The 25451-nt window shown below is 53.3% G+C and overlaps 11 protein-coding genes across 11 annotated transcripts; 7 read left to right on the top strand and 4 right to left on the bottom strand.

Annotated features, from left to right (window-relative positions):
• Nucleotides 1–190: 190 nt before the first annotated feature.
• On the top strand, nucleotides 191–1254 carry N7459_000341 (putative short-chain dehydrogenase/reductase family protein; the record flags this gene model as incomplete). Its single annotated transcript, XM_056939526.1, has 2 exons — nucleotides 191–1068; nucleotides 1128–1254. The coding sequence occupies 2 exons, from the start codon at nucleotides 191–193 to the stop codon at nucleotides 1252–1254; spliced, it is 1005 nt and encodes a 334-aa protein (XP_056803806.1).
• Nucleotides 1255–1868: 614 nt separating this feature from the next.
• N7459_000340 (EF-hand domain-containing protein) lies at nucleotides 1869–3033 on the top strand (the record flags this gene model as incomplete). Its single annotated transcript, XM_056939525.1, has 4 exons — nucleotides 1869–1909; nucleotides 1977–1995; nucleotides 2048–2942; nucleotides 3011–3033. 4 exons carry the CDS (start codon nucleotides 1869–1871, stop codon nucleotides 3031–3033), a joined length of 978 nt encoding a protein of 325 aa, XP_056803805.1.
• Nucleotides 3034–4050: 1017 nt separating this feature from the next.
• N7459_000339 (uncharacterized protein) lies at nucleotides 4051–5083 on the top strand (the record flags this gene model as incomplete). Its single annotated transcript, XM_056939524.1, has 2 exons — nucleotides 4051–4066; nucleotides 4131–5083. 2 exons carry the CDS (start codon nucleotides 4051–4053, stop codon nucleotides 5081–5083), a joined length of 969 nt encoding a protein of 322 aa, XP_056803804.1.
• Nucleotides 5084–5278: 195 nt separating this feature from the next.
• N7459_000338 (uncharacterized protein) lies at nucleotides 5279–5722 on the bottom strand (the record flags this gene model as incomplete). The annotated part of the gene is made up of 1 exon (XM_056939523.1): nucleotides 5279–5722. The coding sequence occupies one exon, from the start codon at nucleotides 5720–5722 to the stop codon at nucleotides 5279–5281; it is 444 nt and encodes a 147-aa protein (XP_056803803.1).
• Nucleotides 5723–7485: 1763 nt separating this feature from the next.
• On the top strand, nucleotides 7486–9578 carry N7459_000337 (MDR family MFS transporter; the record flags this gene model as incomplete). Its single annotated transcript, XM_056939522.1, has 5 exons — nucleotides 7486–7764; nucleotides 7841–7870; nucleotides 7931–8241; nucleotides 8301–8422; nucleotides 8473–9578. 5 exons carry the CDS (start codon nucleotides 7486–7488, stop codon nucleotides 9576–9578), a joined length of 1848 nt encoding a protein of 615 aa, XP_056803802.1.
• Nucleotides 9579–10678: 1100 nt separating this feature from the next.
• On the top strand, nucleotides 10679–12512 carry N7459_000336 (MFS transporter; the record flags this gene model as incomplete). The annotated part of the gene is made up of 2 exons (XM_056939521.1): nucleotides 10679–11168; nucleotides 11248–12512. 2 exons carry the CDS (start codon nucleotides 10679–10681, stop codon nucleotides 12510–12512), a joined length of 1755 nt encoding a protein of 584 aa, XP_056803801.1.
• A 494-nt stretch (nucleotides 12513–13006) lies between these two features.
• On the top strand, nucleotides 13007–14269 carry N7459_000335 (uncharacterized protein; the record flags this gene model as incomplete). The annotated part of the gene is made up of 1 exon (XM_056939520.1): nucleotides 13007–14269. One exon carries the CDS (start codon nucleotides 13007–13009, stop codon nucleotides 14267–14269), a length of 1263 nt encoding a protein of 420 aa, XP_056803800.1.
• A 1258-nt stretch (nucleotides 14270–15527) lies between these two features.
• On the top strand, nucleotides 15528–16082 carry N7459_000334 (uncharacterized protein; the record flags this gene model as incomplete). The annotated part of the gene is made up of 1 exon (XM_056939519.1): nucleotides 15528–16082. The coding sequence occupies one exon, from the start codon at nucleotides 15528–15530 to the stop codon at nucleotides 16080–16082; it is 555 nt and encodes a 184-aa protein (XP_056803799.1).
• A 982-nt stretch (nucleotides 16083–17064) lies between these two features.
• On the bottom strand, nucleotides 17065–18945 carry N7459_000333 (cytochrome P450; the record flags this gene model as incomplete). The annotated part of the gene is made up of 5 exons (XM_056939518.1): nucleotides 17065–17541; nucleotides 17601–18321; nucleotides 18386–18402; nucleotides 18455–18563; nucleotides 18626–18945. The coding sequence occupies 5 exons, from the start codon at nucleotides 18943–18945 to the stop codon at nucleotides 17065–17067; spliced, it is 1644 nt and encodes a 547-aa protein (XP_056803798.1).
• A 2551-nt stretch (nucleotides 18946–21496) lies between these two features.
• N7459_000332 (GFA family protein) lies at nucleotides 21497–22095 on the bottom strand (the record flags this gene model as incomplete). The annotated part of the gene is made up of 4 exons (XM_056939517.1): nucleotides 21497–21747; nucleotides 21806–21869; nucleotides 21934–21980; nucleotides 22044–22095. 4 exons carry the CDS (start codon nucleotides 22093–22095, stop codon nucleotides 21497–21499), a joined length of 414 nt encoding a protein of 137 aa, XP_056803797.1.
• Nucleotides 22096–23287: 1192 nt separating this feature from the next.
• Nucleotides 23288–25201, bottom strand: rlmA (SRF-type transcription factor RlmA; the record flags this gene model as incomplete). The annotated part of the gene is made up of 3 exons (XM_056939516.1): nucleotides 23288–24874; nucleotides 24931–25087; nucleotides 25146–25201. 3 exons carry the CDS (start codon nucleotides 25199–25201, stop codon nucleotides 23288–23290), a joined length of 1800 nt encoding a protein of 599 aa, XP_056803796.1.
• Nucleotides 25202–25451: the final 250 nt, after the last annotated feature.

The raw sequence follows: 25451 nt of genomic DNA, 5'->3' as shown, positions 1-25451 counted from the left end.
CTCTATTGCCATGTAGACAGTCTTCTCTGTGATTGGTTCATGCCCCGCGACTGCATGACTCATCATGCTGACATCATCTGCGCTCTGCCGTGGAGTTGCTCTTGGCAGTATTTACCTCGATGTCTTCATGCAATCACCAAGATTGCCCTCCTCAAGACCTACTTGTAAAGACATCCCGGATACTTCCAACATGGCAGGTATCTTTCGTCTTCTGAGGATGCAATATACCCCGCCTACAGACCCTCGGGGCATCTCATTCGCCGGTAAAACCGTCCTCTTGACCGGGGCAACCTCTGGACTGGGCTACGAAGCCGCCATCAAATTCCTCAACCTGGGCGTGGACTCACTGATCATTGGAAGCCGGAGCGTGGAGAAGGGAAATCGCATCAAAACTGCCCTTGAAAAATGCACGAACCGGCCTGGCGTGGTGCAGGTATGGGAGCTGGAGATGAGCAGCTTCCAAAGCGTGCAGAACTTCGCCAGTCGTGCCAGCGAGCTCGCGCGACTCGACATTGCCCTGCTCAATGCGGGCCTGTGGAACCGCACGTATGCCAAGTCTGCAGAAGACTGGGAGGAGACATTACAGGTCAATACTCTCTCGACGTCGCTATTGGCACTGCTGCTTCTTCCCAAGCTGCAGGAGAGCTCGTCGGTGTCTGAACCGACGCACTTGAGCGTGGTATCTAGTCAGCAATTTGTCCGAGTCAGACCAGAAAGTCTGCAGACTGATGGTGCATTGCTCGTACACTTGAACTCCGCGGAGAGGTTTCAAGGGCCCAAGCAGTACGGAATATCGAAGCTGCTGCTGGAATATGTGATGAAAAATGTGGCCGCTCTCGTCCGGAACGAGGACGGGACGCTGCCGGTTATTGTCAACACCGTCAGCCCGGGCTTTTGTCAGTCATCCCTGGGTCGACAGTACGACAGGTTCTATGAGCGGTGGCTCGTCTGGATAGCACATCGGCTTTTTGCGCGCACGGCGGAGCAGGGGAGTCGGTCCTTGGTTAGTGCGACGATGCAAGGCGCAGAGTCGCAGGGCAAATGCTGGCGGAGTGATGGATATCTCGAGTATGACTGGATGCGCGACATTTCTCGTTGGATTATGCGCAATTGCTAACCGTGTCCAGTGAATCCATGGCCTTGACGACCAGAGCGGAAGGGAAGCAATTCCAAACCAAGGCGTGGAAGGAGGTACTGGAACTACTGGAGAGCCAAGCACCCGGAGTGAGGAAGAATCTCGCCCAGAGCGGGTGACGCGGTGGAGCTGGACTCGGTGATATCGTATTCGGACCCATTTGGGGAATCATGATAACGGCAGTGGAGTACGCTCATGGCTCAGGGGAGAGTTCGGGACTTGGTCTGCTTCGCTGCCTCCACTAGATTATTTTTAGCGGCGCCAACAGGATTCAGCAGCGTCGGGGATTGGGGCCTTTTTAAGGCTTCAACGCTTACTATACAGAGTATGGTGGCTGAGTACGTATCCTCGGGCGGTTTCTATCTATGGTAGGGCTGCGTGCAGCATTTCTCAAAGCGATGCACACGCCACGATGATCATGAATACACTAATGAGTGGGGGGTAAAAGGATTGTGAGTTATGTGCGCCTCTCCGGTCGACTTGGCGTTCAAAAACGCCGCGAACCACCTGCCCCACGGCTCCGCTTTGGTAAGATTCATGCTCACATTCGTCTTCTCCCGCTCTTGACTTTTTTCTTAATCCTTCCTCTTCCCTTCCCATCCCTGTGTCCTCATCAATTTGGTCCGGTGTGCCATTCGCATTGCCCTCCGATCTCTCGCCAGGGCGAACTTGTCCCGCCCCTCCACGACGCCCGCTCCACTTCCTCCCTGCCTGATTGCGTCAGTCCGCGACCATGGCCTACAACAAAAGTTACAACCCCGATGCGCTGCCAGCGTGAGTTTAGGAAGTCCTGCAGTGGTGATGGGAATTCTGGTGAAGCTGACTTGGTGGAATGGCATAGACACGCGGAACCGGAGCAGGTACATTGACAATTCGAGCTGCTGTTCCTGATGCCATACTCATGATGTCTAGGTTGCGCGAATGCTTGGGAACATGCAAGTGTCCGGAAACCAAGGCCACCCTCAAAAGCCGCTTCCCTCTCGTCCTCCTCAATCCGCGCCCGGCAGTGGAGTTCCACCTCGTGTGCCCGTATCCAGTGCGCCTCCGCATAACCCCTACTCGTCGCCTGCCCCGCGCCCGCAAGATCCCCATGTTCCGCACTCCTACAACGGTCGCCCCTTGTCAGCGAACCCTCCACCGAGTCAATATCGGCCACACCCATTGCATCCTTCCCCGCCGCCTCAAAACTATGGCTTCGGTCCCCCTCCTACTCAGCGCGCGCGACCCCCGCCGATGTCGCGTCCTCCGCAATCGCCCAACCCGCCTCCACTGTCTGCCCCCAGCAATGACCCCCAACAGCTTCTGCCTCTCTTCCGCGCTGCCAACATGTCTCATTCCGGTGCATTGACCGAGCATGAATTGGGCTCTGCGCTGGTGAACGGAGACTACACCTCCTTCCACCCCCGTACGGTCAAAATGATGATTCGCATGTTCGATCGGGAAGGCAATGGGATTATCAACTTCGACGAGTTTGTATCGTTGTGGCGCTATCTTGCCGCGTGGAGAGAATTGTTCGACAAGTTTGACGAAGACCGCAGCGGGCGGATCAGTCTGAAGGAGTTTGAGAATGCGCTGGTCGCGTTCGGATATCGCCTGAGCCCCCAGTTTGTCTCGGTGCTCTTCACAACGTTCGAGAGCAAGACACGGCAGCTGAACGCGCCATCGAGGAACTCTGGTAAAGGTGGCATGAGCTTTGATCTCTTTGTGCAGGCCTGCATTAGCTTGAAGCGCATGACGGACGTTTTCAAGCGCTACGACGATGATCGTGATGGATATATTACCGTCAGTTTTGAGGAGTTTTTGACCGGTAAGCGGCCTTCTCCGAGGATGCATTGCAATGTCTCCGCAGTGAAGCTGATAGCTGTGATTTTGCAGAGATTCTCCAGCTGCAGGATTAATGCGCGCCTTATACGTCCTCGGTCGCCAATTTTGCATTGTGTTGGATTGGCATTTTGCATGCTTGTTTGGTTTCTTTCTCTGGTTCTTGGGCTATCGAACTTCTCCATATATACCCCTCCCCTTCTCAGTTGGCGTGATAGAGCTCCCAAGAAAGCTGCTGCATGTGGATTAGGCGGTTATGAAATCGTATTCACATGTATACCAAGACATTTCCCCGGCATCCTCCCTTGATCTGGCTTATTTAGCCTACGAAGAGATTATTGTCAAGCTTCCACCTGCATCTAGAAACCAGCCGTATGCATGCGTTCATGTCGCGAAGAATCCAGGTTCGAGAGCCTGGCAAGCTATCCATCGCCCTCGGCCAATAAGTCTCCCACGCCGTGGCATCTTCTCTGTATCTACAGGAATTCAGCCCATACACCGCTCCGGCCCCAGCTTCAGAGTGTATCCCGTTGGCGCCGGGGCGTTACTAGCGCCTGATGGCTGCGCCTTCAGCCCTAAGGGAGGCCACACCGGATCCAATCATGAAATCTTGGGCTGTCGCAACATCGATAGACACAACCCCGGGGACTCATCAGGCCGCGGCGAGGGCCGACCCGCCTTGCTGGGCGTCAAACCTACCAATCCGCGGGTACATGTATAGCGGTCCTGATCTCCCACTGGATCTTACCAACTCGCAGTAGCCGTGCAGATTGGCTATTTGGAATTCTTCCCGTGGTCTAGTCCGCTTGGAGAATTCTTCCTGTCTGCGTTGTTTTATCATTGGAGCATTCATGCCACATCAGATTGGACATCCATATCTGGATCGAGGTGCCAGCAGAGCCCTAATCTCAGTGGTCCTGATGTATTCCTGGCGCTCTGTGGCTTTCTTCCTATCCAGCAGATCAGCTCAGCCGCAGACTGAAAATGGGGCTCTTACAACCCGCCCCTATTTATGATCCATCTGCTCCACCGGTGACTCTTCTATCCCATCGCGGTCGAGCTCCACGCCATGCGCCAACGGTGACAGCAGCATCATGGGCCGGCTTTCAGGTACATCCCACCATCGCATGCGAACGATCCAGATCCCACTAATCCTTCGCATTCCACCCTCCAGCATTGCTCATCGGACTTACCCTCCTCCTCCACACCAGCCATGCAACCCAATTCGAGAACTTCTACCCCTTCTACCATAAATCGCTGACGACCGAGGAGAACACACCCCAATGCCACGATTACTACGACGCCGCGCGCGCGGCAGGCAACACCTCCGACCCCAACACCTGCAAGACCATGGTCAACTGCCTCTTCACCAACAACGGCGACATCAACAAGGCCGACTGGTCCTCCGCGCTCGTGCTGCTCGGCCTCACACCCACCATCCTGGGCGGCCTGGGGCCGACCATCGAGGAGAAAGCCGAGCTGCTCCTGCACCAGCCCCCGCTGGGCCTGCTCTGCGCGCTCGCCGCGCCCGCGAGCGTCTTCGGGAGACCGTGGGTGAAGCCCGGGCCTAGTGTCTCGACGCGGCCGTTCCGCCTCGACGCCTTCGCGCACGACGCCCGGCCCCCGACGCCCTGGGTCGTTGCCCAGTATCTCCTCGCGGCGGCGGCGGCGGCCAATGTGCTCGAGAACGTGGTCCGGCTGGGTAACCAGACGGTCGTGAGTTGGAAGTGCACCTGGACGCACCTCGAGCTGGCGTGGGCGCTGTTGGCCCTGGCGCCGCCGCTGGTCGCGCTGGTGCCGTATTTGACGCGCAGGCCGAGGCGCGTGGTGAGGCGGTTCTTGGGCCGGACGAAGGCGGCTGCTGGTGGTGCGGTGGTCGTGGATGGGGAGGATGGGGAGGATGTTCGGTCGGGCGTGTTCAATTCGCTGGCGAACATCGCCGGCGCGGTGCAGGTGATCTTCGGGACGCTGGTGCTGTCGTCGGCGATGTTTATTGGGACGTTGGATGCGTTGGGGGTGGTGGCGCGGTTTACGGCGTCGACGTTGGTGGGCCAGTTGATTACGATGTTTGCGCTTTACGGCAAGGACAGTCAGGCTGAGGCGTCTTCTTCGGACGGCAAGTCCTGACGGTGGTGGTTGTGATGTTTAACGAGCGTATTGCAGTTGGTTATATTCTCCATAACTCGATATGACGAAGCAACAGAAAACAGAGAAACACTTGTCATATCCAATCCCTCGTAGTGACATTACAATTCCCAACATTGGCAGCAACGAGAAAGCGTTTATACTGCTGATAGCAGTCCATCTCCCCAGTCCCTCCCACTAGACATGACGACGGTGTGCCGTGGGCGTCGGCGTGGCGGTGCTGCTGGGCGCTGGAGTGGTGGTGGATCTCATGCTCTCCCACTCCGGGTTGATCAAGACTTGGAAGGACAGGGTATCTTCGCCAGAGCTCTCATGGCCGGGCCAGCACTGCCATCTGTCCAGCCCCTCGCCCGAGCCCCAAGCAAACCCCTTGCAGTCATGTTCCGGGTAGAACCAGACGGTTTCGTCGGGGCCGTACTCGGTCGAGATGGCGCCCGGGCCCGACTTGAAATTGGTGCAGTTGGCGGTTTTCGTGGAGAGCGAAGTGTCTATCTTGGTGCCATTGCAGCGGGAGTTGCTAAACGCCGCGTTGGGCTTACCGGGGCTGACGTAGCCCGTGATCCCGGCGAGGATGGGCGTGCTGGACGAAAGCACCAGGGCCAGGTAGGTTGTGAGATGCATATTGAAGAAGGCAGTAGAAGGCCAAGGCGAATAGTAGCAGTAGATACGGAGGTAGACAAGTATAGACAAGTATAGACAAGTGAAGACTGGGACGAGGAAAGAATTGATATCCTTCAGTCTGCGCCCCGGGGTCCCAGAAACACTTAATAAATACTGCTCCCGCAATCAATACTACGTAGGTCAGTCGGAATCTAGCACGCCTAAGGGGTCGAGGGGGCCGAATGAAGTCGCAACATGCTTGCCGTATTTGGTTTACATTTGGGGCTGCCGAGAGTGGAGACAATCTCGGGGTCCTTAGGGCTTAGATCTAATCTTAGGAGAAACTGAAACTTCTATGTAGCGCGGTTTCACAATAGAACATCAAGTCAATTATAGTTTGCTGTAAAAAAGGACAGGGCGGGAGTTATCTTCTTTTTCGTTCACTGATTAGCCCATTCCAATCTGATGATCCCGGTCGAGGCCACGGATGCCACGATGGGACTGAGTGCGAGAGATCGAAGAGAACGGGAGGAAGCGAGGGATCTACACTTATGGAAAAGTGGGCGACAAGACACTGGGAGGACGAAGAGAGGAACAAAGACCGACAAATTGAGACCATCTACCTACCTGGTCAGCTTTTGCGTAGATCGCTTTACTCCACTTCCTACGTTAGATTAATATGCCATGCCTATATGGTACTAGTGTTGTGAATCAGGGAAGTTGAATCTTCTCTACTACGACGGATTGTATTCTGGAACAAGAACCACTGGAAGTTTGAGCATATAGAGTGGAGAAGTGGCCAGGCACAATAGGTAGTCTCATCACTCCACCCCATCAGTCGAATCATCGCTCTTGTCTGGTCATTCGGTCTGGAACAGAGATAGCCCTCCGACCCTCCAGATGGTCTCGGAGTGATCATGTCTGGATTAATATCTCATTCAGCCAGTGGTTGAGGCAGCATATAGGGGTGGTTGCATCAATAGGTAAAATTGCATAGCTTTGGAAGTATGATCTCCACTGTGGAATTTTCAAGTTGATCCATATCTTCAGCGCCACGTTGTGTTTTATCGATGTGATAGCTCGGTTGAAAATCTCCGACGGTCCACTTAGGGCCGCGCGTGGTAGCTTGTATTCTCGAGGGAATAAGTACAGCAACGTCTATGATCGCCTCTGATTAAGTGCGGCTCCTCACGTACATAGGTCTACGGCCACAATTGATGATCTATAAGTATAAGGAAAAGATTCACTGAGATGGCGTGTCTCTACCCTCTTGCATGCTGCGCTCGGCCGAAGCAAGCACCGCATTTGCGTAATCGCATCACATCGCATAATCGCATCGCATCGCATAGCACTGCTCCGAAAATCTTCATCCTGACCGCTTCGCTGCTCTCACGATGCTCTCCATTCCATCCGGAGCTCGGAATTTCGGACGTCCAAAACCCCGCGGAGCTACCCTTTTTGTCTCCACAATTAAATCCGGCCGGGTTTTTTCTTCACTCAACCTACGCCCCTATGACTCCTTCATGAATTCACAGATAAATAGGGGGCCATGCTGTGTTGACATTGCGGTTTTTGTTTCTTATCCCCTCGGTGCTCACTTCCGAGAGACAATTTCCCCATTAGCTGTGGTCGCGCAGTGATCGCAACTCCATCGGTGCCTCCGACGCTGCCATCCAACTGCGACGGCGAACACGAGCGCAACCTGCACGCGCGCCCTGCTGAGTCCTCTTTTCCTCGCCGTGCCCCTCGCGCATTACGTCTACGACAGGACTTCTCGAGGTACCATGACGAGCGACCACCAGAGCTACAACGCCTCGAGCGCCGACACGGTTGTCTTGCAACCCCATTCGGAAAAATCCCCCGTCGAGCTCCCTTCTTCGGATCAGGAACGCGAACAGGAGGTTACACCGCAGGAGAAGGAACAAGAGGAACCAGATACTGCTATTCAACTGGCCGACGATGCGCTTGAGAAGAAGCAATCGGGGGCACCCCTCGACCGCACCCCGTCGCAAGCCCAGCGCATGGGGAAGAAGAAGGTCACCGTCGTGATGGTGGCTCTTTGCGTAAGGCCGTCAAGACCCATACTATGAAATCCCAAATTGTATCTCGAGAGCTAACCGCCTTTTTCCCCGGCTCTAGCTAGCCCTCTTCCTCGCAGCTTTGGACATGGTATGCGTGCGCCCTCTGCAGCTTACGCCGAGGTCCTCGATTTTGCTGACATCTATCCAGACAATCATTTCCACTGCACTCGTTACAATTGCGACAAGCTTTAATGCTTCTGAAAGTGGATATTCTTGGATCGCATCATCATATCTCCTCGCCAATGCAGCTTGCATTCCCCTGTGGGGCAAAGTCAGTGATATCTATGGGCGCAAGCCGATGATCCTCCTGGCCAATGTCGCCTTCCTCGTGGGAAGCTTGATCTGTGCTCTGGCGAAGAACATGGCCATGATCCTCGCAGGTCGAGCTATCCAAGGTGTTGGCGGCGGCGGTATCATCATTCTTGCCAACATCAGCGTATCAGACTTGTTCAGTATGAGGTGTGTTTTCCAGACGCATTTTCCATAGGCCGGCTTCATGGTACTAATCAGTTTGATAGAGAGCGTCCCATGTACTATGGTATCTTTGGAGCCACCTGGGCCATTGCTGGTGCCCTGGGACCTATCGTCGGTGGTGCCTTCACGACTGATGTCACTTGGAGATGGTGTTTCTATTTGAACTGTACGTGCCCTTATGATGCTTCCTGACAGCTCAACTAATATGTTTTTCAGTGCCTGTTGGTGGTGTTTCACTAGTAACGCTTTTCTTCTTCCTTCACATCGAATCTCCAAAGACGCCCTTCCTGGAAGGCCTACGCAGCATTGACTGGACCGGGACATTCTTGATTATTGGCGGCACCTTGATGTTCCTCTTCGGGCTGGAGTTTGGCGGGATCAACTACCCTTGGGACTCCGCTACGGTGATCTGCCTCATCGTTTTCGGGGTGTTTGTGTGGGTTCTGGCCATGCTTGCCGAGTGGAAGGTGGCCAAATACCCCATTATCCCCCCGCGTCTTTTCAGCGAGTGGTATAACATCCTGATTCTTCTGGTCTGTTTCTGCCACGGCTCGGTCTTCATTTCCGGTACCTACTACCTTCCCGTCTACTTCCAGACGGTCCTTCTAGCATCCCCCATTCTGAGTGGTGTGTATGTTTTGCCCATGGTGCTGGGACTTTCCTTTGCCTCTGCCATCACTGGTGTGATCATGAAGAAGACCGGTCGCTACCGCGAGATGATTGTAGGCGGTCTCTTCCTCATGACCATTGGTTTCGGTCTCTTGATCGACCTCAAAACCTACGCCTCCTGGCCTCGAATCATCATCTACCAGCTGATTGGCGGTATTGGTATTGGCCCCAACTTCCAAGCGCCCCTGGTGGCTTTCCAGGCGAACATCCGCCCTGCGGATATGGCCACTGCAACCGCCACCTTTGGTTTTGTTCGCCAGCTCTCGACCTCCATGTCTGTCGTCCTCGGCACGGTCATCTACCAGAACATCATGGGTCAGCAGTCGGCCCAGCTGGCCGCTGCCATCGGCCCCAAACTCACGGCCGAGATTTCATCCTCGTTCGCGGGCTCATCCAAGTCCCTTATCGAGAGCCTGACCCAGTCCCAGCGTGACGTGGTTCTGGGTGCCTTCACCCACGCCTTGAGTCGCATGTGGATCTTCTACACGGCCATTGGCGGCGTCGGCTTCATTTTGTCGCTGTTTATCCGGCCGCGGGAGCTGACCCGCGCGCACACCATTCAGAAGACTGGCCTGGCCGAGCAAGAACGCGCCCGCCAGGAGCTGATAGAGTCTCAGCGCAAGGAGGATGCCAAGCCCGAGACTGATGTTTAATGTCTCCACCCCTTGACATCACCGGGTTCACACTTCTCATAACTAACCAACTATTAATAACTAAGTATATGTACCTTACATACAGCTAATTTTCTGTATCTAATGATCATGGCATGGGTCTGTCTGTTTGTCACGCCTGGACTTTGACTTGACGATCCCATTCTTTCTGCATCTGCATTTGCATCTGCTTCACCATCTACCCAGCCTTTCCATGGCGATCCGGGCAAGTCTGCCTGTCAGGGCTTGATAGTGGAACAAAAAAAGAACTTCACATAGTGCCTTCCAAGGCTGAATAAAAGAACCTACTATTACAGCTTGCTCCCTATCGAATCTAGGAATGTAAGCATTGTTGCATACCAATCTTAGACGGTCCTTGGCCCTGCCTGTGAGGATTCTCCAACCAGCATTACCCCAGTCTCGGTTGAGTGGCCCGGGTAAAGCGGCAACTTGAATTGCCGCAGCAGCCTATCTGTGAAGACTCGGACGATAGAACCTGCAGAATCTGGTTTTTAGTCGGTGTGATAGACCGGACCAGAATTGACTGCAGATTCGGGCAATCAGGCGTTTCGGTCGGACTTCTTCCCGAGCGCCAAGGGCCGAGTCCCCACTTGCCGTTCCAGGTGATCAAGTCCGAGTCCCGAGTCGGCTCGCAGGCCGATGTGTTCGCAAGTCGTTGTTGAGGATATATAGATAGACGTGGAGGTAGTCTCGTTTGATCATATGTAGGCTCTCCATAAGATGCAGTAAAATGAAGAAACCCGGTCTGATCATGCACAGAGACCCAAAGCGCCAGAAGCAAGCCTCAATATCGCGACCTGCGCAAATAGACCCACCAGATCCTGAAAGTCTCCGGGTTTTTGTTCGAATGCAGTCCGATTTCTCAGCGCCGTGGGGCTAGGTCTGCGCTCAACGCATAAAAGCGAACGGCCCAGGAGGCGAATCCCTTTTTTCCCTCTTCGTCCTGTACCCTCGCCCACCCCCAACCCGCGTTCAAGGACGACTTGCCAGTCGCGATTGCAGGGCATTAGCACCGATTGGCCGCTAGTCGGTGAGAATACAACCCAGGAGTTCCAAATTCAGTCTAATCCCGTGGTGTGGAAATGCAGTCTTACCTGCAGTATCGTCGGCTGGGAAATGCCGTCCGCAAGCAACTGGCCGACACAGAAACCCAGCGCAATGCCGCGCCCCCCGTGAAAGAGGTCGAGCCGGTGACTCCGGCGAGCGATACGCAATCTGCGAGCTCAGATCAGATCCATCAACAGGCGTCCGAGTCCTATCATGGCCCAGCCGAACGGAGCCAGACTCGCGCTTCCGAGAAGACCTCCCTCGCCCACGCTCTTGCCGGCGTCGATATCCAGAAGTCCTCCGAGCCCACGAACCAGTCCTCGCATCTTTTCCTCGTCGGCTGGGATGGCGCGAACGATCCCCAGAATCCGAAGAATTACAAATTCTCCAGTCGATTGACCGTCACGCTACTTGTGTCGGCGCTAGCATGGATTGTCGGCGCGGCGTCGTCCATCAACTCCGGTGTTCTGCCTCAGAACACGGCGGCCTTCAACGTCAGTGATGTCGTGGGGTCGCTAGTGACCGGTAATTCCATTTGAGCTCCCGCTGTCTGTGTATGAGACATGGATGGTATGCCGTGGCGCACGAAGGCTAACGGTTCTAGGGCTCTATCTTCTCGGCTTCGCCGCTGGCTCGCTCATCAGTGGACCGCTGTCGGAAATCCTGGGCCGCAACGCGGTGTACGCGGGCTCGTTGACGCTGTTCATGATTTTCGTCATGGGCTCGGCACTGGCACCGAATATCGGCGCTCAACTGGCCTTTCGCTTCCTGGCGGGCATCTTCGGCTGTCCGCCTCTGACGTGCGCCGGCGGCACGATCGCCGACCTGTGGAATCCACTGGAGAAGACCATCTTCTTTCCCTTGTACGCCATTTTGTCGTTTGGAGGCCCCGTCTTGGGCCCCGTGATTGCCTCCTACATGGGACAGACGGGCGTCCTCTCCTGGCGCTGGACCAGCTGGATCATTCTGATCGGATCCGGTGCCATCTTCGTCCTGGTCATCCTCTTCCAACCGGAGACCTACTCTCCGCTCCTATTGAAGTGGAAGGGCCAGCAGCTTCGCAAACAGACTGGCGACTCGCGCTTCCGCTCCGAGATGGACATGGAGAAGATCGCGTTCTTCAGCCGCATCGGCGGCGCCATGAAACGCCAGTTCCTGATCACCATCCACGAGCCGATCATCCTACTCATCTCGCTCTACATGACGGTGCTGTACATCGTGCTCTTCACCTTCTTCGACGGCTACACCTACATCTTCACCGACATCCACGGCATCTCCCAGGGCCTGACCAACATCGTCTGGGTTGCCATGTACGTCGGCATCGCGCTGGCCGCCTTCCTCGTCCCGCCCATCTACCGGCACACCAAGAAGGAATTCGTCGCCGCCGCGCAAGCCGTGAACGGCGCCGACCCCACGGTCGATCACCACGCACTCGACAATGTGCACACCCAGCCCGAAATCCGGCTGTGGTTCGCCATGATCGGCGCGCCGGCGATTCCCATCAGCCTGTTCTGGATGGGCTGGACAGACTTTGCCTCCGTGTCGGTATGGTCGCCTATCATTGCGTCGGGCTTCTTCGGACTCGGCACCATCTGCGTCTTCATCAGCTCGTACATGTACGTGATCGACTCGTACGATATCTACGCGGCTTCTGCGCTGGGCTTCATGACTGTGTCGCGGTACTGTGCGGCGGGCGGCATGGCGATTGTGGGGATTCCGTTCTACGCCAATATGGGGGTGCATTGGACGCTTACGATCCTGGGGTGCATTAGTGCGATCATGGTTCCGGTGCCGTATGTGTTCTATCAGTTTGGCCCGGTGATTCGGAGATGGAGTCGGTATGCGGTGACGGAGGAGGTGAAGGTTTGAGGAGCTGGAGTTGGGATTGGGGTTGGTGATGGTGGATGTGAATGGTATAGACTAGATTTTTATAGACTTCTATCCCGTTACTATTTAATTTGTCCCTTGGAGTATAGAATGCGAAAAGCTCTCCCCTTGAAGGCTTCGTCATAGTTGTAGGTTCCAGCAAGTATAGTCCAATCGGTATCGAGTATAAGGGGAATCTTTCCCATCCTGCCACCTTTCTCTGAGATATGAGATGATGCCTTCGTCGTCATACTGCAATCTAGCAGATTCACTCATCTCCTGCCAGCTAGGACAATTCTTCACGCTTTAAGCCTCAAACCCACTGTTTACTTGAACTCACGTGATCCACTCCACAGCGTCAAAAGCGCCATTGATATCCCAATCCGCCATGAATGCCATTGGTCACATCTCGCAGGCCAAATCTACTGCAGATTCTACAACCCACCAGGACACACTGCTCGTGGCCCACGGTCCTTGGTTACCGGTCACCAGTCACCATGGCCCCTCCACTCACCAACGAGCCCGACCGCGTGGCTAGCATCATGCTATCATGGCACTCACTGGAGCTCGTCTCGTGCACCACCCTCCAGACTCTGTGGGCAGGATACGGACACATCTGTGCCGTAAGCGCCCGAGCAACCACCGACGACGCAGCGGCGCATCTCAGCGCGCTGTGCGGAGTGGAATCAGGAGCCGCGGAGACCACCTATCCTCTCATCCTGAAGCTCATCTCGCCCCCCAGCAAAGGCGCTGGCAATGCAGACGAGGGCCACCTGCGGAAGATGCTGAGCTACGAGGTCGAGCAGTACTTCTATAGCGATGTAGTCCCGCGGCTGGGCGACGGGATTGCTGTTGCCAAATGCCTTGCCTCGACGCGAGACATGGACGGCAGGGAGGGCGAGGAGGAACTCGGGGGTCTGATGGCCACCATCATGGTTGACCTGCGTCCTCGATTCCCAGTCGCGGGTGCGAAGAGGAGTGTGCTGAGTCGCGCGCAGGTGCATGGCGCGCTGGACTGGTTGGCTGGGTTCCACGGCCGCTCTAGGAGGTTACTGCCGGATACCCTCGATGGATGTGTCTTGCCACCGCTGGAAGAATCTAGGAGGAGACAGAGTGCCGGCCGGGGTGCTGGGAGTGGCCTGTGGCTCAACGGCGGGTATACGTACCTTGCGACGCGACGGAAAGAGTACGCTGCTCTCGCGCACGACGCCGATTCAGAGTGGTCAGAAGCCATGTGCAGGGCGTCGGACGACTCTTCCCTGTCCGTCGCCGAGATGGCTGCGTTATTCCTGACTCCCTGTGGAAGGCCGGTGGAGTCGTACATCCATGGCGACGTCAAGTCGGAGAATCTCTTCACGACCACCGCGGGAGACCAGGTGGCGTTTTTTGACTTCCAGTACGTCGGACTCGGCCTGGGAGTCTGTGACCTCGCCAAGCTATTTACATGTTCAGTTCCTTTACATCTGCTTGTGGATGCCGATGAGCCTTTGCCCGAGCAGCTGACGATGCGTGATGGCGAGAGGCAGCTACTAGAGCGATACCGTACGCATCTCCTCCAGCATCAAGACTGGGGGCAGTACGAATGGGAAACCTTTAGACGACACTGGGAGACGGCGCTGGTGGATTGGTGTAGATTCCAGGCCTCTTGGGGCTTCTGGGGGAACACGGAGTGGCTCGAGGCTCGTGTAAGGGCGATCTTGAGCGACCACGAGTGGAGAGACTGGCTGCATCAGAATGTTAGCAGCCGGAAGGGTGTATAACGATGTGCTAGAAGCGCGTTTCCAGCCCGATGCTTTTGATAGGAAGAGAGCGATTCTCGATTATAGATAGCCAACACTGGGTCCAGCACACAACCAGGTCCTGATGCTTGATCAATGTCTTCGGGGCCATTTCTTTCCTCGTCATGCCAACACCAGAAATTGCATCAAGTCTTTCCAAGCGAGCGGCCAATCTTCGCAGATGTGGCTGATGCACAACCCCAATCTGTCGGGCTATTTACCCCATATATACACCTACGAGGACCTTGGATCTCCAAACGACTCGTGTATTTCAGCCTTGAGGTGCAGGCTCTCCACCGAACATGCAGACGAAGCCTGGGCTCTATTCAGTAGTAACGACAACCGGCTTAACTGAGCTAGTGATCAAAGGTTCCATCAGGTCTTGCGTGATGTCTGGTAGCTTGCGTTGTATACTATAGGCGGCGGATCCGCGCAATTTAAGAGCTAATAGCGCCCAGGCGTGAGTCGTTCTTTGGCCTCTGTGTTCCATCGCCAGCGCTTTACGATATCTATCTCGACTACAAGTCTCCCTCGCGGGGACAATCTTGGATTGGCCGGTTCCGACCGTGAGAGTATACCTTTACTCACCTCGATGCTCTCTCATTTTCTCTAGACCTCTATAGTGGCTTATCTCTGTCGGGCAGCTTTGCATAGATCGCCCCCTCATCCCCAAGCCGATCTGTCAACTCGGAGCCCTGCCAATACAGCCCTTTTTGTGCATGGAAGCTCCCTGGCTGATTGGCAAGGCGAAAGTGGGGATCTTTGCCTTGCTCCAATTCTCAGAAGCAGCGGCAAAAGAGAGGCTGTGGTTTGTTCTCGCGACACCATGCATATAGCATCATTCTTGGCCCCGCACACGTATCTGTACCAGGTAAGATGCTTGAGCCTAACCCGGTGGTAATGTAAGCTTGGGATTCCCGCGAGAGAGTGAAAAAGCACTGTGACGACTAATATGCTACTGGGTGTCAATCAATTTCATTTCCGGTGTAGCCGCGACTCCCGAGGCCATCGCTTAGGCTAGTCGGGCTTGCAGTTCCTATCACAGCGTCTCCAAAGCGACGCCCTGCAAGACTATCATAGTGATGCAGCAAAACTTGGCACACCTTAATTGGCTGTGATGTGCATATTTGTGCGCAACATGTCACATTTGGCTGGTGGAGTGGTTCATCCCAAGAGCCTCAAGCTGGATACAAAATGAAAACTAGGCCGGGACAGCCTCAGGCGGTTCTAAACACCACACATGGATCCATTCAGTACCGCCGCTGCTGCTGTGGCCTTGATCGGCCAGCTCGATGCATGCAGCAAGAGTCTTCGTCGATTCACTCGCAATCTCCGCACGGCCAAAGAGGAAATAAAGCTACTCCGACTGGAGGTACGCAGCTGTCGCGAAATAGCAGGGCTCTTCTATGACGCCGTGGCCCAGTATGAGACCACTGCGCTACAGAAGGCGCAAGAGAAAAACATCGATCAGCAGCTCCGCGAGCAGTCTCAACTGGCTCACCAGCAGATCCGGGCGATTCTGTGCAGGCTCGGGCCATTGACCAAGAAGAGAGAAACGAGCGCTTTCGAAAGGATCCGGGCGCATGTCCGGTGGCATTTTGTCAAGAATGATACCTGCCTTCCATTAGCCACTTTGGGCTGCGTTAAAGGCAGTCTTACTCTGCTCGGTCAGGTTGTGTTGCTCGACTGGTTCATCACAAACTTCTCGCGAATCCCCGAGAGCGACAGCGAGCTCAAGGTTCAGGCTCGTTCCAGAATGTCGGTGTATACTCATTGGGAAACTCTGCGCAGATGACCTTTATACTAATTGTGAGCAGAAAGTCTTTGAAAAAACAAACCCAACGGGCGGATCGCGAGCTTCATATACATATACGCACCATCTACGACAAGGGCTATATTTCTGGACAATCCGATACCATTTCCAAGATGCAAGCAATCACGGATGCTCTCCACGATATCAAGGAAGAGCAGATCGAGAAGGCGCGGGAAGTCATCAATAATCAACCTTCGTCGAATGATTCGCATATCTCAACTGCCGTACGAGAACGAGCCAGAGGCTCGCGAAATCCAAATCTTGATCCCGGACTTTCATCGAAGAAGCCATCTCAACGTAGGAGGGACATTTCCAGTCCATCTGTCTCGGAGAATGATCGTGGTTCGCGAAATCGTGCAGCACAACCTAGTGCCTCTGGGAATGGGGGCGCGGTGACCACCTCAGATATTTCAGATGAGAGCCAGTGGTTTTGGATAGAACGTCCGTCAACTTTGAGTACGCCGGACCCAAGGGGTCCTCGAGAGCAACATCAGCATGATATGCCAGCCCGTAACGATGATGTCGAAAAGAATGGAGCACTTCATGCCTCGGATGTTTCGGTGTCACCTCATCGCAGTCCCGATTTGGAGAATGGTGTGTATCAAACATATCATCCCATGCCACCTTTCGATAATGGCGATTACCCTGCGTTGGTATTGTGGTCGAGAAGACTTGGGCGCAAGAAAGGGTCGGCTAGTCAAGACGAGTGAATACCAACTCCAAGGTTGTGTTTTCACAATTGGAATTGACTCCCAGCGACCTGGCAGAATCCCATCTGGTACATATTCTCATCTATTAGTGTCTGTTCCGCTGAATTGAGCCAGCTAGTATCAACTTTTTAGCCCTTTATCAATACATGAATGGATTCGCAAGAATGAATAGTAGAAGGTAATGTAGCAATATACAAGAGATTGGAGTCAGCTTGCTGTCTCTAGAAATACAATGAGATCGTTTCAATAGTATATCAAGATTTGATCCAGCGCAGTTGTACTTCCTTTGCATCCTGGACCGTCAAAGTCAACCTAGAAATCGACTTGTCCAAGATATCCTTCAATCCCTGCTTGAGATCTTCTGGTGTCTTCAGTCCCGTGGTTGGCAGAGGCTCGCACCGAGCGGATCGGAAGAGTGTGGCAAAGGAGGCGACAAATTCTACTTGTGCCATCTTCATTCCCGGACAGATCCTGGGTCCCCCGGACCACGGGAAGAATGTTCCCTTGGGAGGGGTGATGAACTGGCCCGCTTCATCAAACCACCGTGAAGGCTTGAATTCCATGACATCTTGCCCCCAGACTGTGGGATCGATGTGAAGGATTGCTTGCTCGATGTAGACATCCATCGGGGCACTCAGGTAGTGCGTGCCATTCCCGTCGTCAATCTGCGTGGGCTTCAAGACCGCACGACTGGTCTGGAGAACAGGCGTGTATAGACGCAGCGTCTCGTACTATGCGTGAGTATCAGCGGGTCGTTCACTACCATCAGAGAGGAACATGATGACATTACCATCACTGCGAGTGTGCGTCGACACTTGGGATATACATCTTCATATGGCCATGAGAGCGGGTCCGGGTCGAGGCCTTGGAGCTCCTCTCGCATCCATTCCTGCCATTCGGGATACATGGCAAGCAAAGTCACCGCATAGCCCATGGTGTTGGCGGTTGTTTCGAAGCCCGCAGTGGTGAAGACAAAAAGACTTCCACTGATCTCCTCGTTGGTCAACGAGAATCCGGTCGGTCCAGAATGTTTCTCCTCGTCCGCGAACTTGAGCATTAAGCTCAGGAAATTGTTGCGGGGGCCCATATTGTCAGCAGCCTGTCTCTCTTCGTCCAGCACTTCCTGGAGATATTTGGGGGCTTTCTCGAGATGCATTCCCAATTTTTGCAGTCGCAACGGCATCAACGGCAATTTCATCAACTTCCGAGGCATGAAAGCTGCCTCGAGAATCATCCCGGTCACCAGCGAGAGCAGGGCAAAATAGGCTGATCTTCCGCTCGTTGCCTCGGAAGTGGAATCGCGGACGGTTGGCGACCACTCTTGCGTCTGATTGAATCCCGATTTCCCAATCACGTTGATGGCGATGCTGTGCAGACCGTCTAGGGTTTCGTTCCCCGGGTGGTCGACCATGTATTCGGCCATCGTGTGGGCCTGCTGGCAGCTCTCGATCCAGACGGTTCTGCTGATTCGCTCGTCCAGGTTAGCTGCAAACATCCTACGGTGTCGTTTCCTGTCATCGCAAATCGTGAGTCGACGTTCGACATCAATGAGGGATCAAAATGGCAGTCACCAACCAATCGTCACCATTCGCCTGGAGCAAGATCAGTCAATTGTTGCCACGGAGTCCTGGGAATTGCACCAACCATGAACACATTGGGTCCTAGAAAGCCCAAGATCCTGCCCGCGACGGGTAACTGTTGGAATTCATTTCTTTGCTGGAGGATGACGGTGGCAACCGCCGCGTCTGCACACCTGGACCCGAGTTAGAATGACGGGTGCTTTCATTGTGGACGTGGGGGCCAATGGCGACGGACCAAAGCGAGCACTCGTCCGGAGTGACCAGGATGAAGATGTTGCCCAATCGTTCATGATACCACCTCTTTCGGCGAAACTCCCAGCCATGAATCGCGACGTCGAATCGGAGTAAGAGCCAGGTCGGAAGGTACTTCTCCAGCTGTGGCTGCAGCGCTGGCGCAAGCACCATCCATAATGCACTCCGCGTGAAGGCAGGGACCACAAACACCGGAAAGTCTGCTCGACGCGCATGGAGATAATTCCTGCCGAAGCAAAATAGCTTGTACACAAAGTGAATAGCAGCGAGGGTCCCCGCGATCGCAAAAATGGACGGGGCCATGGCTGTGAATCTCCGTGTCGCTTGGAAGTGAGAACGGATGGCCCCAGGGGCGACTTATATATATGCAACGGCGCCGATCCACCAGAAAGGATGGCAAAGTAGTTCTTACTGTTGTGGCAATCTCGCCCGGTCGTCTATTTCTGTGAGCATGGTAGTTGGAATGGGGTAGCTGGCGCGTCCTTCGGCCCCCTCGGTACAGCGTACATCAACCACGGTTCCTATGCTACGACAACTTACAATAATATTAAATAAGAATAGCACGTATACATGAGGCTGATTGCGAGAATAGGGGTGTCGCTGGTGAATTCGAGGAGACATGTTTTGAACAGAGAGCAGCGGCGAGGGCACCTCGCTGATTACGCAGTAGAATTGCTCTGATTTCATAGGTCGGCCCGTATGTTTTAGTTGTGTAAATATCGGGGGAAAAAAGCCATCGAATCCCCAAGTTCTATGCTCACAGAAGTACATTAGACTATTTGAGGCCCAGCGTTGCGTGTAGCTATATCGTCGAGAAACTTGACTTGAGCAAGCTGGTAAATCGATACAGAGTTCTGCTATGCTAGGCCATGCGACGGGCGTTATACTACCCCTACACCCAAATCTTTAAAGAAAATCCTGCCTTTTTGGGACGCCCTAGGAATATATGAAATTTACATAGCTAGAACATACAGAAATCGATTATAATGTTACGGCACATGCCCGGGCGCACTAACCAAACAAGCCAAAAGACCAAATATGCTAGAATGCTATGTTCTAGCAAGCCCGCAACCGATATAAGTAGCGCACATCGTTAGGCTAGGGTGGACCAATCCTAGTCCTAACATATAATCAAGCTATATACACCCGCCATATCTGTTGATAACCTCCAGGAGGCGAGCTGGCATACTATTTACCAGCTAACCTTAGAACGCAGTGAATCTCTACTAATCGATTCCTATGCCTTTTTAACAATATTATGTAGCTGTGCCTCCCGTGTAACATGCTCTAGATCGTGTACCTACATGTATTCCTACATCATATCATACATGGTTTTAATCGGTTCAATTCTAGCCTACATATAGGTTTAGTGGTATATATAGGACAATAATAATACCTCTAAAGATTTCATTGCAGGGGTAGTAGTCAATGGTGGGTAATGCTCTTAGCTACACTCGCAGCTGCCATACCCGCTGCGTAGATAGGAGACTCGCTGTGTATGACAGCATCCACCACCTTGGAATGCATTGGAGACATTGCCGAAGCTGCGCGTAGAAAGTGGACGAGCAAACCTAGAATTCTGCTGTAGACGTCCGGACATTCTAGGCGAAATGACCACTGGGAATGTATTAGACAAAAGCTAGATTCAATATCCTGACTTGACTTACCTTAGAATTATCGTTGAGTTTCACAAATTCAAAGTGCCTATCGTCACAGGTCACAAGGGATATATCAGGCAGAAGTTCTGAATATAAATACCCTTTCTTAATAGCTACTTCTAGCCATATGTAACATGTGTACCTACATATATAGATTCATGTGTATGTATATCTCTCTATAAATATATCAATGGACTCCATAGACAGTACAATTATTTTGCCAGCGCTCTTCTTTTTCTGTAGACAATTCCTTGGTACAAATTAGCCCTTGTCTATATCAGAACTGCGATAAGCCACATACCCATGTACGCTAGGCACTGAGCGAACCCATTGCCGCCGCTCCTCTTTGCTTCCACGATGACGACATTTAGCTCAGTTTTTTCGACCTGTCCATACCAGAATGCGTAATCGGGCTTGCCACGTAGTTGGAAAGGCTTCTCTCTCTCTTATTCTCTGGCACAAACTTTGCTTCGAGTGGAGGATAAAGTGCGTGGATTTCATCAGATGAAGAAGAAGATATCTGCTAGATGACCCATTAATCAATCAACCTTCTATGAACCTGATTCATAATGGCTATGCAGGCGCTCCGTCCTACCGAAGCAAAAATGCCATCCAGACGCCATCGATCTCACAAAACAAGGGGCATATGTATTCTCAAACAGGAAGGATTGAAGCTATCCACCAATTCCCCCCTCTTGCAGCCTACAGATCCCACAGATCCTTCTGTTTCCCTATACACATATAATGCTGCCAGTCTTCCTGGCACCTATTCATATCCCCATCTTTAGCTAGCAAGTATGCTAGTACGCACGTATTCTAGCCATCGTCGGTTCCGACCTCTCGGTAGTCGGCGTCTTGTTTCCATCATAATTGTGATATTATATAACCAGATCGGGTCTGGCGCAGTAAATCGTTCGATTTAATGAAGTTTCGGTATTAAGCGGGTATTGATGAACGGGAAATCACTGTATGCGAAGCCATTAGTAGAATAATTGCCTCGATTTACACCACATATCGTACTGCCTGAATACATAAGTAAATTCGCTGTTCTGGGGAATGAATTCCACAGGCGAATAGAGTACAACTAATATCTCTCGCTTGCGACTGATAGAAATCACTATTTTATGGCCAAGACTCCTACTCGATATTTCCCTTCTCTCATCGGCATCAGACATCGTAATACACCACCGCATTGTCTATCCAAGCATCTGCTCCTGCTTGGCCCCCTCGAGAGCGGGGAGATAACTGGGGCGGTCTTTGACGTAGAACTCCACGTCGATCTTGCCACCGAGGTTGGCTTCCTTGTTGTCCAAGGTGCCAGCCTTGACACAGGTCAGGTCGGGCATAATCTCCAACTCGGTATAGATGCTGGATCCGCAGGTCGAGCAGAAAAAGTGCTTGTTGATCTTGCCGCTAGTGCCCGTGGCGTCATACGAGTTCGGTGTTCCTAGTGACATCATAAGTCTTCGTATCAACGCCATCTCCCAGGATCGAATGGACCTTACCCTTGGTCACCTTGAAGCTGTTGCGAGGAACAACCGCATTGGCAGTGAAGGCAGCTCCGGACCACTGGTTCAAATGTCAGAGCTCCCATTTCTGCTGTTAATCGTGGGTTTCATTTGTCTCGATTTACCTTCTGGCAGTCGGTGCAATGACAAAGGGCAGCAGTGTACTGGTCCACTGTACCTCCGTGAGCGTCTTCTCCAAGTCTTCCATTATTCGATTGATTCAGATGCGACCTACCTTCAACTGCGTAGTGGACGGCGCCACACATGCAACTACCAGTGAGAGTCATGGTTGCGTGATTAAGCTTCTTAGCTGCGTGGACCTTGGGGGAATCAAAAGCGCTGGGCAATGACGCGGGGTCTCCCGAGGCTTTATACGCAATGGAACTCTTCTCGGCTCGGGCTTCGTGTTCCCCCGCTTTCCATCTTTCAAACCCCGCGAATGCCGCTTCGCAGTCATGAACCAGTGCGTCATGATGTCAATGGGCCTCCTCGACAAATAACTAGGCACACCCGGTGTCGAGTCGGGATCTGCCTATCCCTGCCCATCGTGGGTACCCCTTGCATATTATATTCAAGCTCAATATAGACACCTAAAGATACAGACCCGTCGGTAGACATTGAAGGAAGCTCTAGAGGGTAGCGATCAATGTTGACTCCCGCACTGGCAAACTAACAGTTGTGAATCGAAGAACGATAAGCCACCTTGAAGCCTCTAGGCTATCAATTGAACGAAGAGGATGTCTGAGTGGACATCCATGTACATGGATTATCATATTGAGATTGACTGACTATTGATCAACTACCTGCCTAGGTAAGTGGCTGATTCTAATGTTGCTCTTAGCCTTTACGCGCGACTCAATGATGTGGAGAAGGCCCCAATTCCTGCAATAAAAGGGCGGAGTATACGAAAAGGAACCCTCGCGTGGTACGTATATGAATAAATAAATACCCCTTGATCTACTCTAACCTCAGGGAATATAGAAGCTTCACTTGGAAGACGATTGTCTGTTTAGGGCGCTTGCTTCTTGTATAAAAACTCGATATTGATATCCTCAGGGGAAAAAAGCCTGTAATTACATCGTCCAAAATGCGGAATGACGCCGTGTCCCAAAATCCACAAAGAATGGAAACCGTTCACAAAACACGATATAGACGAGAAGAAAAGCGCAGAATGAAAATATAGGATGGTCAAATGTATCCGTTGGAAAGTCGTGGAATCGAAAAGACATCAACAAGTAGAGAAATTAGAAGAAAAGAGAAAGACAGACAGATCAAAGAGAAGGGATCGAAATGGGGTATACGGAGGAAGAAGATTCTGGACTCAACCAAACCAGGAATGAGGATCAAGCAGATGGGGGGGTATTGCTGAAAGACAGAGAATATCGGCCTAAATATCCTCGAGCGTGATACCAACTATACCTGGCGGCATGAAATGTCGACGTGCAGATGTCAAGGAAGATGTGGAAAGACTAGCTTTTGCTATGTTTTCGGTTTTTTACTGGTTCCTTCCGCCGCAGGCCCGCTGTCTGGACTTTTTCGTTTCTTGTCTTGTTCGTCGTCTCGAGCAAAGCTAGGTCCACTCTGAACTGCGGGCGTTGGAAAGGTAAGAGGACTGGGCAACAGACTCGAGTCGGGTCCTGAACGACCAAATCCCCATTCAGGGAAGAAACTCGACGGAGACGGCAGAAGTGCGTCGGATACAAAGCGACTTGGGAGAGCAGAGATTGGTGTTTCGATATTGGTGGAGTTGCCGCCGGTGTTGTTGGTACTACTACCATTGCCGCTGAATATGTTGCCCTGCGGGGCGACACCTGGTGGAGGTGGACGAGCAAAAGGGTTTGGCGGTCCTTGTGCACCAGCGCTGAGGATGGCCCCGGCTGATGGCGACGGGGGTGGCAGGACGACACCCGTGGGAGGATTGTCGGCACTTCCCTTGGTGGTCGTCACAGTCTTGTTCCCGGCAGAGTCGCGTGAGGACGAATCGGCCGTCGCACTATCCCGATCAGAGTTTTCGCTTGGAATCTGAACCTTCAATTGCGGTCGTTTCGAAGGAATCGGGCCACTATTCGTTCGCGAGGGCGGCTTGAGCTCTGGCGTCGAGGCGATCGATTGCGCAGGAGGGTCTGTCGCAGCGCTAATGGAACCTGCTTTAGACTCCGGTGGACTTTCCTGGGCCGGTTCCAATTTCGTCATATGATTCCCACGGGGCGACTGATATACTGGTACACCTGGTCCAAAGTGGCGGGCGAGAACGGATCCACGGTCGTCAATGGGAGTGAAAATGCTACGCGACTTGGACAGGGCTTTGGTCTGAGGAGGGGACTGGTTATCCTCCGGCTTTAATGTACCTGACGTGTTGTCCGGGGCCTCGGGCACTGGTATTGTGCGCTCCTGCTGAGTCTCTGGCGCAAAGGCAGGAGGCATCGAGCCCCTGCCCTGATCGTGTAAATAAGCCTGGGTGACCTGTTGCACTGGCGCATGCGTCGCATGTGGAAGTCCCATTGGTTGCGGGGCGACTGCATGTGCCTGTTGGAAATGCTGAGGAGCTTGGTGGGGAGGCATCGGTTGCGGGGGGAGACCATGCGGGTGGTGCAATGTCTGGGGAGGTGTGCCCTGGGGACCTGGATGGGGGTGACCGTACGGTGGGTATTGACCGGGACGCGGTTGGTTCATCGCAGCATGCATGTTGGGGTTATACATCGAGGGGTTGGGGATATACGCGAACCCATTTGGGGGGGCAGGTGGTGGCGGCGGGGTCGCATGCTGTTGAGGTCCAAGGTTTGAGCTGGCACGACGGATATGATTTCTCGATGTCGGACGGGAGACACTCTGCGACTGCGGGGTGCCATGTCGCGTTATCGGCAGGCCGTTGGGGATAGGAGGGGATGCCGAAGGAGCATGGTTGATGTGCTGGAAACCGGGTTGCTGGAGATGAGGCGGAACGGCGGGGTGAACTTGCTGCGCTTGCATTTCTTCGGGAGCAGGTGTGGTTTCGTCTTCATCGTCATCATCCTCACGCTTGCCCGCAAAGTCGTCTGGGCCTTTGTGTTCATGGGGAGGACCGAACTGCAAAATCCGAGTGATTAGCAATGGCTTCGCCATCGGAGGAAAGAGTAACCCACATATTGGTAGCGGCCTAGGGCCTCATGCATATCGCATGAGGAGTACTCATACAACTTTTTGTTGTGACCGAATATAATAACGGCAACATCGACGGAACACAGGACGGCGAGTTCATGCGCCTTCTTGAATAGACCACCCTTTCGCTTCAGAAATGTACTGCGCCACGCAACCCAGTTAATATCCGCCCATGTCGAGGGTTCAAAGAAAAGCTTACACCGAGCGGTTACGGTCATCCTTGATCGCTTTGATCTCAATCTTTCGACGACCCATTCTGAATGACTACTGGCGCCAGATGCGCGCTTCCGGAGTCAAGTGGAAACGCAAGTAATCGCCTCACCAAAGTCCGGCAGAGATAAGCCGGCACGGGCGACTCGAAACAAACGCGGATCTACTCGGCGCGTCGCAAAGACACCGGAGATGTATAGCAGAACTTGTCTTGATCCAGTCGCGCGCGCGGTTCGGAGGTTCTCAGGTGAGGTCAGGGACAATGACGGTTGCAGTCAGGGGTCAAGGTGGGTGG

Source organism: Penicillium hispanicum (assembly GCF_028827665.1).
Source record: "Penicillium hispanicum strain IBT 35686 chromosome Unknown utg000001l_segment0_segment0, whole genome shotgun sequence".
In the NCBI taxonomy this organism is placed as follows: domain Eukaryota; kingdom Fungi; phylum Ascomycota; class Eurotiomycetes; order Eurotiales; family Aspergillaceae; genus Penicillium; species Penicillium hispanicum.
The sequence above is the reverse complement of the archived record's forward strand: the minus strand, read 5'-3'. Positions and strand labels throughout refer to the sequence as shown.